General features: G+C 46.6%; 2 protein-coding genes across 2 annotated transcripts; both read right to left on the bottom strand.

The window, feature by feature from the left end:
- Positions 1-1,060: 1,060 nt before the first annotated feature.
- LOC119099406 (cuticle protein 3) lies at positions 1,061-2,116 on the bottom strand. Its single transcript, XM_037222548.1, has 2 exons — positions 2,071-2,116; positions 1,061-1,811 (listed from the first exon to the last, which is right to left on the bottom strand). The coding sequence occupies exons 1-2, from the start codon at positions 2,077-2,079 to the stop codon at positions 1,344-1,346; spliced, it is 477 nt and encodes a 158-aa protein (XP_037078443.1). The 5' UTR covers positions 2,080-2,116; the 3' UTR covers positions 1,061-1,343.
- Positions 2,117-12,534: 10,418 nt separating this feature from the next.
- Positions 12,535-13,714, bottom strand: LOC119099469 (cuticle protein 3-like). Its single transcript, XM_037222624.1, has 2 exons — positions 13,679-13,714; positions 12,535-13,234 (listed from the first exon to the last, which is right to left on the bottom strand). The coding sequence occupies exons 1-2, from the start codon at positions 13,685-13,687 to the stop codon at positions 12,767-12,769; spliced, it is 477 nt and encodes a 158-aa protein (XP_037078519.1). The 5' UTR covers positions 13,688-13,714; the 3' UTR covers positions 12,535-12,766.
- Between the last annotated feature and the right edge of the window lie 851 nt (positions 13,715-14,565).

Raw genomic sequence — 14,565 nt, 5'->3', positions numbered from 1 at the left:
TATATATATATATATATATATATATATATGTATATATATACAAACGTGCTCCGACGACTAGCGGCACACGAGCGTCAACATCGAAACATGCAATTCTTTGCATCGCAACTTTTATTTCCGATCGCCATTAGCATGTCGACTGCTAAACAACTTGGGCGGTAGGCCCGGGAGAACAATTTTAATAAATCGGCCTCAGCAGGCGGATATGTAGGCAGGATCTATCTTCATGAACACCAAATAGCCAATGTACAGGACACGACATGTTTTAATTGGGTCTTGATACATCCAGAGGCTCTCTGCAGGTCTCGCGAGCATGCTGAAGACGCATGATGCGGCTATCAGTTGTCACCATGTAGACGATATACGAACTAAGGTAAAAGACCCAGACACATTTGGCAACCGATACCATTGGGATTGATCAAGGCGTTGTAGCTCGTACTTTTCAGGATGATTTGCCAAGCAAAAGGTACAGTGGCCGAAACTGTCGTACTAGATCGCAGAGATTGGTGACAATGCGATATAAATTATGCCTTCACCTTACTATGAACTTTGATTTTACTTTCCATGTTACTCGAGCGCGGTAGGTGATGTCGTAGTGGTATTGCGATGTGACAGAAAATAACCACCTGACCACAAGAGATTGGTGAGAATGTTCAACGGTTTATGCTGTACAGCATATTGAGAATCACAATTCTTATTCCTGGGGTCTGCGTGAATTGGGAACCAGGGACCGCAAAGCCATTAGTTTATAGAAAACGTGCCGACTGGCCGAATCTGATTGGGTAGCTCAAGTTGAAGGTTTTTCTCACCTTCCAGGGGAGACGCATTGGGCCGACGACGTCATTCGTAAATACGAAACTCTTCAATGTACTCCGTTGAACTTTGAGCAGCGGCATCGCTTTTTCTAATAAAAAGCTAGTGTGAGACAGTTTGGGCACGGCGGGCATTTTGAGCCTGGGAAGGTGAAAAACAGTACAGTATATCTTGAAATCCCGAAACGTGAGATTAAAAACTATTCAAAGCTTCTAGAACATAAACAAAGTGGAATAGCTGTGTGCAAGTATATTTTGCTGTTGACATTTCTTCAAACATGCTAATAATAAATAATGCAAAAGAAAGCCTTCCAGAACACGACGACACAAAAAGACAAAAGACGATACAAATCGGCAAGTACAGAAGACACACGGACATGGACATCAGGACGCTCATAAGCACTTTAGACATAAGCACATAAGAATATTGGCATTCATGGAGGTATCACATGGCTCACATGAAAGGCGATCCTCAAGCACTTGCTGCAGTGTTCAGTTACGGGGATGTATACCAGATATAAATCATCCTTTTTACTGGTAGCGGGGCTGGTAACCAACCAGCACCTTCTCGTACTGGACGGGGGCCGGGGCGGCGCGCACCTCGGGGGCCGGAGCTGAGTACCCCTGCACGGTGCGCACCTCGGGGGCCGCCTCGGTCGACGGCACCTCGGGCGTCGGGTACTCGGTGGGCACGGCCGTCGGCAGCGCCGCACCCTCGGCACGGAAGCCCAGCGCGTCGGCCACGTAGCTCACGACAATCTCAGCGCCCTCCGGTGACGTGTAGCTGTACGAGCCGGTGACAGCGCCGTCCGAGCCCTGCTCCTGCCGCTCGATGCCGTCGTCGGAGACGAAGCGGAAGCTGAAGCCCTCTTGACCGTCATGCTGGCTGTCCTCCTCGAGGATTTTGGCGACGGGCTGGAGGGCGGCACGGACCTGTGGGGCCTCGTACGTCTGGGAGGGGGCGGCGGCGCAGACGGCCACCACGGCAGCGAACACAAACTGAAACAAAGACAGTTATCATCAATCGCGGAAATATTTTTAAGGCATGTGCTGACGTTAAAGTTATCTTCACATGCAGAACATGCATCAAATCAACTCAAACAAAACGTGCAGGGCTATGATACATAGAGTTGTCAATTCATTAGCCTGCCTCTTGACTTGCAGGATGACTTGACTTGATGACTTGATGACTTGCTTGACTTGCCAAAGAGCAAACACTCATGTGAGGACCCAGCAAAATAGGTTCGCTCTGACTTACCAGCTTCATGTTGTGGTGTGTTGACTCGAGGAGAGGCGAGGGATGAAGTGGTGCCTCTGCTCGGGAGCAGACGTGTTTTATACTGCTGAGCAGGGCCACCGGAGGGCCCGGTGTACAGGGACGACCGGGTCAGGCAGATGAACCAGTTCATGGGATCCGATGCCAACAACGGGAGAAGATTACGCAACTGACCGGCCAGAGGACGCCACCTGACTCTCGGGCTCTCCGATGGCTTGGATGTGCCCGAAATTGGACCCTGGGAGGGGGAGGGGGGGGGGACGAAGAAAGGAGAGCTCGGCGGCGGGATGTTTGATTGCTTGGTTACGGTTTCAGAGGTCGAAATAGCCCCACATAATGTCAGAGCACCGCAGGTTCACATAAGCGTCAATACCTTGCATTCCTCATGCCAAAAGTGTACTGTGTTAGAGGAAGGTGCGGTCCACTGTTTCTATAATAGTGTGATTTCATCTGTTAACTTTGCCCAAAATTTCTGATGAAAATGGGTCCAGAGATTTCAACGTGAAAAATGCATCAACCAATAAATCAGTTCAAAATTCAGGAGCTGCCATGCATAAACAAGTCATGACCAGTCAATCATCGTTATCGGTGAAGGCGAGAATCCCGTTACTAAAATGAATATCTGAGCGAATTTTGTACCTATGATTTGTGAAACACGGTACCAGCGAATGGGAGTTGGTACATTTACTGACCAATAGATGGCATTTGTACCGTTCTACCGCTCTAATGGTGGCGGTTCGCGAACATTTTATGTTGCCATGTGCCGTACCTTGATCCACAATAGAAGGCATCGGCCTCCTTCCACCACTTCAACCAGCAGCTGGTAGAGAAGGCGAACACCGAGCTGAGGCGCGATGCTGAGCGCTTGAAGTACTCGCCTCACAGCCTGGATCGTTCAACGTGTAGAACGAAACCTGCTGTGCACAGATGTAAGTACAGCCCAGTAGAGGAATGATGTCTTTTGTCAGGCTCTTGGAGTCAACGTGAGCGAGGGAAGTGAACTATCAAAGGTGATATGTTTTCGGAAGGCGATTAATGTCGCCAAGTTTTCTTTGCCATTCAACTGGTATTACCATAGCTGAAATAAAAACCGGCATAAAAGCAACGTAAGTAACACCTACAATACAAGGAAGATGTTGCGTGTATGTTCGTACGGGAAGTGTATCCTGAGACACTGACCGCGTCGGACAGTACTGGGTAGGTACGTAATAAAAACTTGAAGTCAAATTACCAACACACTAAAATACAATCTGGCTGGAACATCAATTCCATTGAAAGACATTGCATGCTCACCGTATCGTCGGTATGCAAAGAACATACATACCAACAAACTGCATTGCCTTTAAGCCGTGGACACGAGGACGGGAGATTTGTTCTGGCAGAACGCCAAAATAAAAACTAACGTGAGCAGCACTGCAGGTGACACAAGAAACATATGCATGTTGAACTCAAAATATGTAAAAATTAAGTTCGGCCAGTTCGAAAACAATTGATTGACATATAACAGTTCACTATACTAATACTCAGTCAAGTAAGTATTCGCAGCCCGTAGCACGTTACATTGCCTTCAAAGCAGAAAAGCGGCACAATTCTGAACGGAATAGAATGGGATTTAGTCGGTGATGTTCCTCCGAATATAACCTTTGGAGACCCAGGACAGATATTGGATAACTCGAATATTTTTCGACGTGTCGAGTGAAATATGCGGCAGGACCCGCTCATAAAGCATTTTTCCTTGGATTTACACGCAAAACCAAGGGAACACGACGGATATGGCTAAAAAAGGACGGACACGGTTTCAAAGCTAGAACGATGAAAGCAGCACGGTTGAATCCTAAATTGTTTGCTATCTCTCTTTTAAAGAAACTTTTTTGGCGAGACTGATAGTCATCGTACAATTAGCTGAAATTTGAAATAAGCGGTCCAAAATCCTCATGGCGTGGTGATAATTATATGGTGGTAATTCTTATCTAACGGCCGGCCGGCGCATCCGCTCGGCCGGCCGTTGGTTACTAAGTACCGTGAGCACTAGTACCATGCTGTCACACGTATATTTCGTGCCAAGTTACCATTTATTCGACCGACTTATAATTTGAACTTGTTACGTTTTTCATGTTAATATAATGAGGAGACCAAGTGATGGTGCCAATGCGATGTAGCTGGAAAAGCTGGGCAGAGGAGACATCTTGCATTCACTTGTCTAGCAATTAACACAGCACGACTCTTAATGAAGTAGGTTTTATGAAACCAAAAGCTGTATGAACATCGATTGGTAGCATAATATTACACTGATGAATAAAATAGTTGATACAAATGAAACGTAAACATAATGAGTTTCCAGAGAGCAAAAAGGTCGCATTTTAGCCTGACTCCATATTTACCTGCTGTTATGATGCCTCAAACTGTTTCAGACTTGCTCCAGACTGTTTCCCTGTTTCGTCGTTTAGCCAATCCCTTACAAGGTTCCAGAATCGATGCACAACGGGGCAAGACCCCATACCTAATGGCATAGCGTTTCTGGGCGGTCCCTACATCTTTCGCAAGCATCTGCTTCTTCGACGCTCATTTTATAAAGCAGTTTGTTTGTTGCAGCCGTGAATGTTATCATTTTATAGAGCAAAGCCCTTTTGTAAGCTTACTTGATCGAGGAGCATCCTGCTTGGTAAATATAAGTTGGGGGTCATTCAATGTCACCGAACTGGTCGATCCATATACTTACCCAATGCTTTGTGTGGTTTCTGCCTAAAATTAACGACTGTAAATGTGTCTTGTCTTTTTCCTCATTCTAAACAGATACATAATTTGGCTTTGATGAGTGTGCAGTTTTGGCTTCATTTCTGATCGTCACGCATGCTCTAGGTAAACTGCTGATGAGACCAGCATCGTCCAGGGATGTTCCGCGTAGGTGTTATGCTTTCGCTTCCGTGACCGGCATTATTTCATCTATACTGTTTTTGCGAGTCATCAACGCATAACAGTACTATTTCCCCTCTCTGCGATAGAAAAGGTCCTGTACGCAGTGCAAGATCGCCACAAAAATATGCTTTCAATGTTCAAATCCTCCAAATTAAACGCACTTACGAATCGCGTTGAAGGTATTGTCCATGTCTAAGCATACTAGTAATTCTTGAGAACCTGACTCATTTACAGTGTGCACAGCATCATGCATCAGTCTGGATGCGCTACCGATGGATCTACCAGGCACAAACCCCGTTTGTTATTTCCCGAAAATTGATATCGACCGCCGCTTCAGACGGCTCGCACATGTCGCTGATACCATTGAACAGCCAGTACGGCGCATCATTATTGGAATGTAACTTTCGATGACATCTTTGGCCTGGCCAATCGTCGGATTCAGCGTGAAAATCATTCATGCATAGTTTGGTGCAGCCTTTTTTGCTCAGACTATCTAGGCACATTAAATAAAAACATCTGCCATACATTTTTGCTGGAAACCGTGGCCTTCTGAAGATTTATTGCCCTTTAAGGTTTTTACGATGTGTTCAAGTTCTAGAAATCGTGGACGGCTTAGCTCCACTTTGTCTTGTTCTGATAGAGCTTGTAAGTCGAAATTAGTTGAAAAATACAACAATGACACAATCAGTATACCACACGCGCTCACAACGCCTACTCAACCCTAGAAAAACCTCGCTAAAAATCTTAACACTGTGGCCATAAAACTAATCTCATGATTTCTGAAGGTTTTGAGCCATCAGCACACCGATTGGCCTGCAAGGTATCGCTAGATAAAGAAGTGCAAAGCGCACAGTACAATATGATGCACAGCTCGCCTTATCTTTTCCAGACACTTGGGCTCATGTTTGTGATTCAGAGGTCCGTTACAGCAAACGAGTTTATCGTTTATCAATGTTTCTCAAACAGACAGACCAATGAGCTGCATCAAAACACAATAGAATGGCCTCGTATGCGTCTCGTCTCGGTGGTATAATGGAAACACGATAGGTTTTGGCCCTTAGCATGTGGCCGATAGCGTACAGGAACATAGCCAAGCGGGTTCAGCTCCCAAGGCGTCACATTTTCTAGGAAAGAAGGAGAAAGCTTTCCCTTCCAACGACACTATCATGACAATGCACATCACGCGTGTTAAAGTGCTGGGAACGTTTGACTGACGCCAGCTAAAAATAATTCTGGTTCACGTGGGTGACGGAGTCATTGGGCTCCCACTAAGCTATAGCTGGCTAGGACAATGATCTAACGCAGCCTGAAGAGAACTTTATGCAATTGAGTGGTAAACAATCATGCGGCATACCTCCCATGCCGCTCTGATCGCACAGCCTCAGCTGAAAGCATACGGCTGAATGCCGTATCGCACTTTGAATGCTATCCAGTCCATCCATACAACCGGGCGTATGGCCTTCCCAGCTAGCCTGAACTAGATCATCTGCCTGATCCGGGCGTCCCTGAATAACCGCCCGCAGCCCCCTCCCCCGTACCCTTCCCCCCGGCGGTTTAAACCGCACTGTCGCGCAGTATAAAACACGAATGGCCCCTGCCAGTGGCATCACTTCATCACCCGTATCTGTACAGAGTCCGTGTACTACAACATGAAGATGGTAAGGTTAAACACAGGCATGTTGACGCTCTCTTCTTCAATGTCATGAATTCATGGAGGGATGTCGTCTAGATTAATGGTGACCTCTCTTTAGCATTCAGGATATAAGTCCCTAGTCCTGCTGGCACTTGGTATCATCAACTTGTACGCTGCTTGAAATGCAATTGTCTTTTGCTTGCACGATCTATTTATTTACTTTCACAATTTCTTTGTCTCAGTCATTTATTTGGATACCGCTGCTATAGCAGATTAACAAGTTAGGTGCACATCAAGGCTCACAATCCACTGAAAGAGCGACCCGGATATTCTAGTGGATGTATGCCCATATGAAATAAGAATAAGATACATCCCACCGTAGTTCTTTGCTTTTTAGAAGCCAATGCGTTTTCTTGTCATGGGGTTGTTACAACTGATGAAATCTTGAGAACAAAGGTGAATTAATCTTTTACATTTCAGTTTGTGTTCGCTGCCGTGGTGGCCGTCTGCGCCGCCGCCCCCTCCCAGACGTACGAGGCCCCGCAGGTCCGCGCCGCCCTCCAACCCGTCGCCAGAATCCTCGAGGAGGACAGCCAGCACGACGGCCAGCAGGGCTTCAGCCTCCGCTTCGTCTCCGACGACGGCATCGAGCGGCAGGAGCAGGGCTCGGACGGCGCCGTCACCGGCTCGTACAGCTACACGTCACCGGAGGGCGCCGAGATCGTCGTGAGCTACGTGGCCGACGCGCTGGGCTTCCGTGCCGAGGGTGCGGCGCTGCCGACGGCCGTGCCCACCGAGTACCCGACGCCCGAGGTGCCGTCGACCGAGGCGGCCCCCGAGGTGCGCACCGTGCAGGGGTACTCGGCTCCGGCCCCCGAGGTGCGCGCCGCCCCCGCCCCCGTCCAGTACGAGAAGGTGCTGGTCGGTTACCAGCCCCGGTATCAGTAAAACAGCGATGTATGGTCTGTGGCTGTTCCCGTAAATGGGCAGAACAGGGAGAGATTGTCGGCCAACTTAGTTCGTTGGATATAGGAATTGACAGTCATTTGGTTATTCTATGAATGCCGAGCTACGCGTGCTCCTGAATGTTTAGATGACAGTGCTATGTGGGTCTTGTATGTCTACTGATATGCCTTGTCTTTCGTGCTTTGCGTTGCAGTGTGATGGTAGAAGATCTTTATGTATTATTTATTCTTGGAGCGTTCAAAGGAACGTAGAGAAAAAATATACTTAAGCACAGCTAGTTTACAGCTACCTATACGTGAATTTATAGCAAGCCTACATTCGACATTCCGTGCCTCAAACGACTTACCGATTTGAACGGAATTGCGGGGAAAATCTAGGAAAACCCCCGCTGAACGTGAACTCTTTCACATGCCATTTTTCCAAAGGTTGATGAGAACGGAGTGCTATATTTACGAACGAACACGTAGACTGACTGGGTCGTCTTTAAACGCTGATAACATCGTTACTTTAGAAGGCCGGACACGGTACAGCCCGACCGGCCTGGCCCCCGTCTCACTTCCTGGGACCCAATCGCATGGCAACCTGTGATCGCAGGCCCACGTATTTTCAGCAGCACAAATTACAGCTCCTTAGACGTTGTGCGCTGCAAACTGTTGTAATACTTTCAACACGCAAAAATGTCGAGCAAAAAGAAGGTTCAGACGAGCCCGGATCTTCGCGGCTTGATCGACGAAATTTCAGGCGTTCGTGTGCGCTTGCTGCATCAGTGGATGTCCGTATTGTAAATTTGTGCTAAAAGTAGGCATCTTAGCGCTTTGATCAAGCTCATTGATATCGCATGCCAAAGGGTCTGGGCCCACCAGCTTAGTTTCTGGCATGTTCTGGATGATGACAACTGACAATTCTCGCTTCCAATATACCGTCCCGCCCGACACTCTCCGCACATGGCGTCGTATGGGATGGGTTTTCATAAGTGCTGGGGATACATTGAGTGACGGTTGGTTTTAAAATAAAAAACTCACGGTGAACACGAGAAAATATTCCTAAGCTCTTTCATGTCCACAGCTGATGCAGGAGCATTCACTTTTTGCGCACTCTCTGATTCTTTTAGCATATGCCTGGGTGACCGGTTGCATACGATGCCGCACGGGGGAGGTGAGGGGGGGGGGAATTGGGCCCCTTGATATCTAAAACTAAAGAAAACGAAGAACCAAAGCTACGGGACAGACCTGGACGTGCACTAACTTGTGGACGTCCCCAAGTGATGAGCTTCTTCAGCTCAGGTCAACTTAGGTCAAACAGAGTCAGACTCTAGATCGATGTCAGAACTTCCCACAGACCTCCTTGTGCAACCATCTTTAAGATAACGCTATTTCAAATCAACCATCGGTTTACGTCGTCTCAAGTCCTCCAAAAAGAACGTTTCACAATAATGCACGTCATCAAAATCCTTGCAATGTGCACCTCTTAAAACATATCAACGTAGTAGACTGTTTTGAATGTACTGCTCGGGGCTGTGAAACGCGCAAACCAAACAACAATGTTCTGACTACAACAAGTCTCACCCGTCGTTTAACCATGCACTAGTGGGAGGTGGCGCCGAAAAGGCATGCGCGTTCATGCCACAACACCACATTCGCTACAAATCCATTAGTCATGAACACCATGCTGGCGCAAACCACAGACCATAGGCGCCTCACCACACTTAAGAAATTATACATTAGGGACATTTGCTGATGGCACCCATCATCAACCTACAAAACAAACAACTCACGCAACTACTACTGCACGGTATGCGACTTATAAGACAGGCGTCCTCCTTCGTTATGCAAAGCTGCCGGACCAGTCACCTACAAGCTTCACGTGACGACAGGATGGAAAAACGGTCAGCCGTACATAAATGTACCTTAAATAAGATAATGCAGGATTCTAATGGTATTTTTTTAAGTGCCTCAACCGTGTGCATCGCAGAAACATGAAGAAACCAAACTTTTACATGCGTGCTGTGTCTGACAGAAAGTTTGTAGTGCAGTCGTGTTGAAAATTATTAAGTTTTTGGACACCTTGAAGAGTAGATGGACTTTGATAGCCTTCTTTTTCGAACCAACAAAAACAACAAATGCACCACGCGAAACCTTGCACAAGCGACCAAGAAGGTAATACGAACTGAAGTTGCTGTGATGGTTAACCAACATTACATACATATATATATATATATATATATATATATATATATATATGTGTGTGTGTGTGCATATATGTTTGATTAAAAATAACTGCTGACTCAGCATTGATGAGCTTTTTGATGCATCGTTCTAGTTTCCGGGCCTTTGACTTTGCGTCATCGCTTAGATTAAAGATGGTTCGCACAAAATTACTCATATATTCATCGCTACTTCCATTCTAACGTTTCGAGATTTTATGTCATCTTCGGAGAAGACTAAATTGCACAAGAAATAAGTTTTGAGTTTTAAAGGATGAAACATTGTGCACTACTGTTGGAAAACATCTTTTGGTACGGAGAACATAAAATACAATACATAGGTGGTGGGAGGTGAGCACTTCTGATGTGATTGTGACAATAGTGTTCCCATTGTGTCTTTGTGATGTTCCCATTATGAGTGTTTCTTATATGTATGAAAATGAAAATAGCGATCCGTCTTACTTCAATTAGTTATGCTTCATTTATGTTCTCCGTACCAAAAGATGTTTTCCAACAGTAGTGCACAATGTTTCATCCTTTAAAACTCAAAACTTATTTCTTGTGCAATTTAGTCTTCTCCGAAGATGACATAAAATCTCGAAACGTTAGAATGGAAGGAGCGATGAAAATATGAGTAATTTTGTGCGAACCATCTTTAATCTAAGCGATGACGCAAAGTCAAAGGCCCGGAAACTAGAACGATGCATCAAAAAGCTCGTCAATGCTGAGTCAGCAGTTATTTTTAATGAAACATATATGCACACACACATATATATATATATATATATATATATATATATATATATATATATATATATATATATATATATGTAATGTTGGTTAACCATCACAGCAACTTCAGTTCGTATTACCTTCTTGGTCGCTTGTTCAAGTTTTCGCGTGGTGCATTTGTTGTTTTTGTTTGTTCGAAAAAGAAGGCTATCAAAGTCCATCTACTCTTCAAGGTGTTCAAAACTTAATAATTTTCAACACGACTGCACTACAAACTTTCTGTCAGGCACAGCACGCATGTAAAAGTTTGGTTTCTTCATATTTCTGCGATACACACGGTTGAGGCACTTTAAAAAATACCATTAGTATCCTGCATTATCTTATTTAAGGTACATTTATGTACGGACTGACCGTTTTTCCATCCTGTCGTCACGTCAAGCTTGTAGGTGACTGGTCCGGCAGCTTTGCATAACGAAGGAGGACGCCTGTCTTATAAGTCGCATACCGTGCAGTAGTAGTTGCGTGAGTTGTTTGTTTTGTAGGTTGATGATGGGTGCCATCAGCAAATGTCCCTAATGTATAATTTCTTAAGTGTGGTGAGGCGTCTATGGTCTGTGGTTTGCGCTAGCATGGTGTTCATGACTAATGGATTTGTAGCGAGTGTGGTGTTGTGGCATGAACGCGCATGCCTTTTCGGCGCCACCTCCCACTAGTGCATGGTTAAACGACGGGTGAGACTTGTTGTAGTCAGAACATTGTTGTTTGGCTTTGCGCGTTTCACAGCCCCGAGCAGTACATTCAAAACAGTCTACTACGTTGATATATTTTAAGAGGTGCACATTGCAAGGATTTTGATGACGTGCATTATTGTGAAACGTTCTTTTTGGAGGACTTGAGACGACGTAAACCGATGGTTGATTTTAATTAGCGTTATCTTGAAGATGGCTGCACAAGGAGGTCTGTGGGAAGTTCTGACATCGATCTAGAGTCTGACTCTGTTTGACCTAAGTTGACCTGAGCTGAAGAAGCTCATCACTTGGGGACGTCCACAAGTTAGTGCACTTCCAGGTCTGTCCCGTAGATTTGGTTCTTCGTTTTCTTTAGTTTTATATATCAAGGGGCCAAATTTCCCCCCCCCCCCTCACCTCCCCCCGTGCGGGCATCGTATGCAACCGGTCACCCAGGCATATGTTAAAAGAATCAGAGAGTGCGCAATAAGGGAATGGTCCTGCAGGCGATACTTTGTTTCAAGACCTTCATTACCGACCGCCATTAGCATATCGACCTATTGCTGAAAAAACTTGGGTTGAAGATCCGAAAAAAGATGAAATAGCTTCACCGAGTGGATGCACATATAGGAGCTATGACCGTGGGCATACAGTGGCCAAGCTACAAGGCCTAGTGTTCTCAGTTGGTTCGAACACGAACATCAATAGTGATCCAACGTATCATTCAGAGCGAACAAAACCATGGTTTTGATAGGGTGTGGCGTTACGACGCGCTTTTCCAGGGCTCGCGAGCAAGGTGACGATGGATGTTACAGCTAACAGTTATCACAACATAGACGATATAAACAACTAGACTAAAAGACCCAGACACATTTGGTAACCGAGACCATTAAGATTGGTCAAGGCGCTTTAAATTTTGCCTTTCATGATGATTTGCCCAGCAAAGGTACAGTAGGTAATGATTTGCTTACTGCCGAAATTCTCGTGCTAGATGGCAGTTATGGATACCAGCTCGGCTTGTGTTCTTCAGCTCACCATGAACTTTGATTTCACTGTCCATATTGCTCGAGTGTGGACTGTGAAATCGTGGTGGTATGCAATGTGGCAGGAAACGAAGACCTGATCACGCGGGCTTGGTGAGAATGTGCTACAGTTTTTTAACGGTTTGGAAATTCCATGGCGGGAGATAAAGTCATTCAAAATTGCAGGAAGGAAAAGAATGCGGAATAGTTGTGTGCACGTATATTTTGCTCTTTATCTTTCTCCGAACATACTTGTGATAAATCATACAAAAAAACGTTGCAGGACACAATAACACATAAAAAGACAAAAGACGATACAAATCAATAAATACAGAATACAGACGCACGTGGACATCAGGACCCTCAAACACACTTTTGTATTGGCATTCATTCAAGTAGCACATAACTCACATGAAATGTGATCCTTACGCACTTCTTGCGGTTGTTAGATAGGGGAATATGCCATTAAAAACAAAAATTACTGGTAGCGTGGCTGATATCCGACCAGCACCTTCTCGTACTGGACGGGGGCGGGGGCGGCGCGCTCCTCAGGGGCCGGAGCCGAGTACCCCTGCACGGTGCGCACCTCGGGGGCCGCCTCGGTCGACGGCACCTCGGGCGTCGGGTACTCGGTGGGCACGGCCGTCGGCAGCGCCGCACCCTCGGCACGGAAGCCCAGCGCGTCGGCCACGTAGCTCACGACGATCTCGGAGCCCTCCGGTGACGTGTAGCTGTACGAGCCGGCGACGGCGCCGTCCGAGCCCTGCTCCTGCCGCTCGATGCCGTCGTCGGAGACGAAGCGGAAGCTGAAGCCCTGCTGGCCGTCGTGCTGGCTGTCCTCCTCTAGAATTCTGGCGACGGGTTGGAGGGCGGCACGGACCTGCGGGGCCTCGTACGTCTGGGAGGGGGCGGCGGCGCAGACGGCCATCACGGCAGCGAACACAAACTGAAACAAAACGAGGCCATTTACCTTTGCTGGCAAAAACCTCATTAGGTATGGTGACCCGTTAGTGGAACATGCCCTTCATTACCAGGGACATGTGCTACGTGCAAGCTACATGTTGTCCTGTTTCAACCGAGCTGTGGATCCATCTGTAGCTTTTGGTCGTCTTGATACCATTCTATATACCTTGTGATGTGTCTAAAATTATTCCTTTCGCCAAAAATGTTGTCGAACTAATTGGGTGAAGCAAACAAGTGGCCGGAGTGAAGAAAGCCATATTCATACCTGAACAGGAGTGAATGGAAGTGCATTCTGCTTTTCATAACGAGACAAGCATGTTCATTCTAAATGCTGGAGAGAACCATGCATCTCAGGCGCAGGTCTTCCTAGGTTTATGTGCTAAAAGAAGAGAAGAATTAAGTGACCATGCCCACTGCCCACCCTTACCAGCTTCATTTTGTGGTGAAGGACTCTGTGCAGAGACGGGGGATGAAGTGGTGCCACTGGTGGGGAGGAGGTGTGTTTTATAGGGCAGGTCACCTGGCCAGAGGGTGGTAGGACGCTGTTCAGGGACGCCCGGATCAGGCAGATGATCTAGTTCAAGTTAGCTGGGAAGGCCACAAACCGGGACATATGGAGGTACTGTATCGTATCTTAAGTGCAGTGCGGCTGTTACATGCATTTAATGAGCCGTGTGTTCATGACGGCTTGGGAGTTACGCCGTAAAACGCTTTTGCGAACACAATAGCATGAAAAGTTGCGCGGGTAGCACCGGATCATTATGCTCGTCTGTCCACAGACGTGACTTGGTGGACCCTGACACCCCCAATCCTGCGGTCCCGGGTATGGCTGATTTCTATCTAGCCTGCCAGTCAAGTATCCGTGGCGAGCTAATCACATCATGCTACGCATGCTGCCGCGGCTCAGTGGCAAGCCTGTGGGAAATGAATTTTTCCGTTTTCGCGGGTACATGTGACGCTTCGGGTGGCAATTGAACCAACTTGGCTGTGCATGATCGCCCTACTTACCGTCGGCCGCAAACCGAGACCGATTCTGTAAGCGTTGCACCACGCAACGGGACGAATGCGTGGCGACTTTCTAGCGCAAAAATTTGGCAAGATCCCGAAAGGTGTCGTTTATCAGGTCTGTCACGGCTCAATAGGATAAACAAGAACTGACCAAAGAAATGACAGGTGCAGAAAATGATGCAATTGGTAGCATAAGCAATGCACTTGCAGCAAATAATTTCATGTTTGGTGACATTGAAACGCTTAGAGATATAAAGGACAGGTGATCTATTAGGGGGTGATGATGATATTCACATTCGCTGTTTT

This window comes from Pollicipes pollicipes, unplaced genomic scaffold, assembly GCF_011947565.3.
Source record: "Pollicipes pollicipes isolate AB1234 unplaced genomic scaffold, Ppol_2.1 Scaffold_4740;HRSCAF=5597_pilon_pilon_pilon, whole genome shotgun sequence".
Taxonomy (NCBI): domain Eukaryota; kingdom Metazoa; phylum Arthropoda; class Thecostraca; order Pollicipedomorpha; family Pollicipedidae; genus Pollicipes; species Pollicipes pollicipes.
This window is presented reverse-complemented; position numbering and strand designations above follow the sequence as displayed.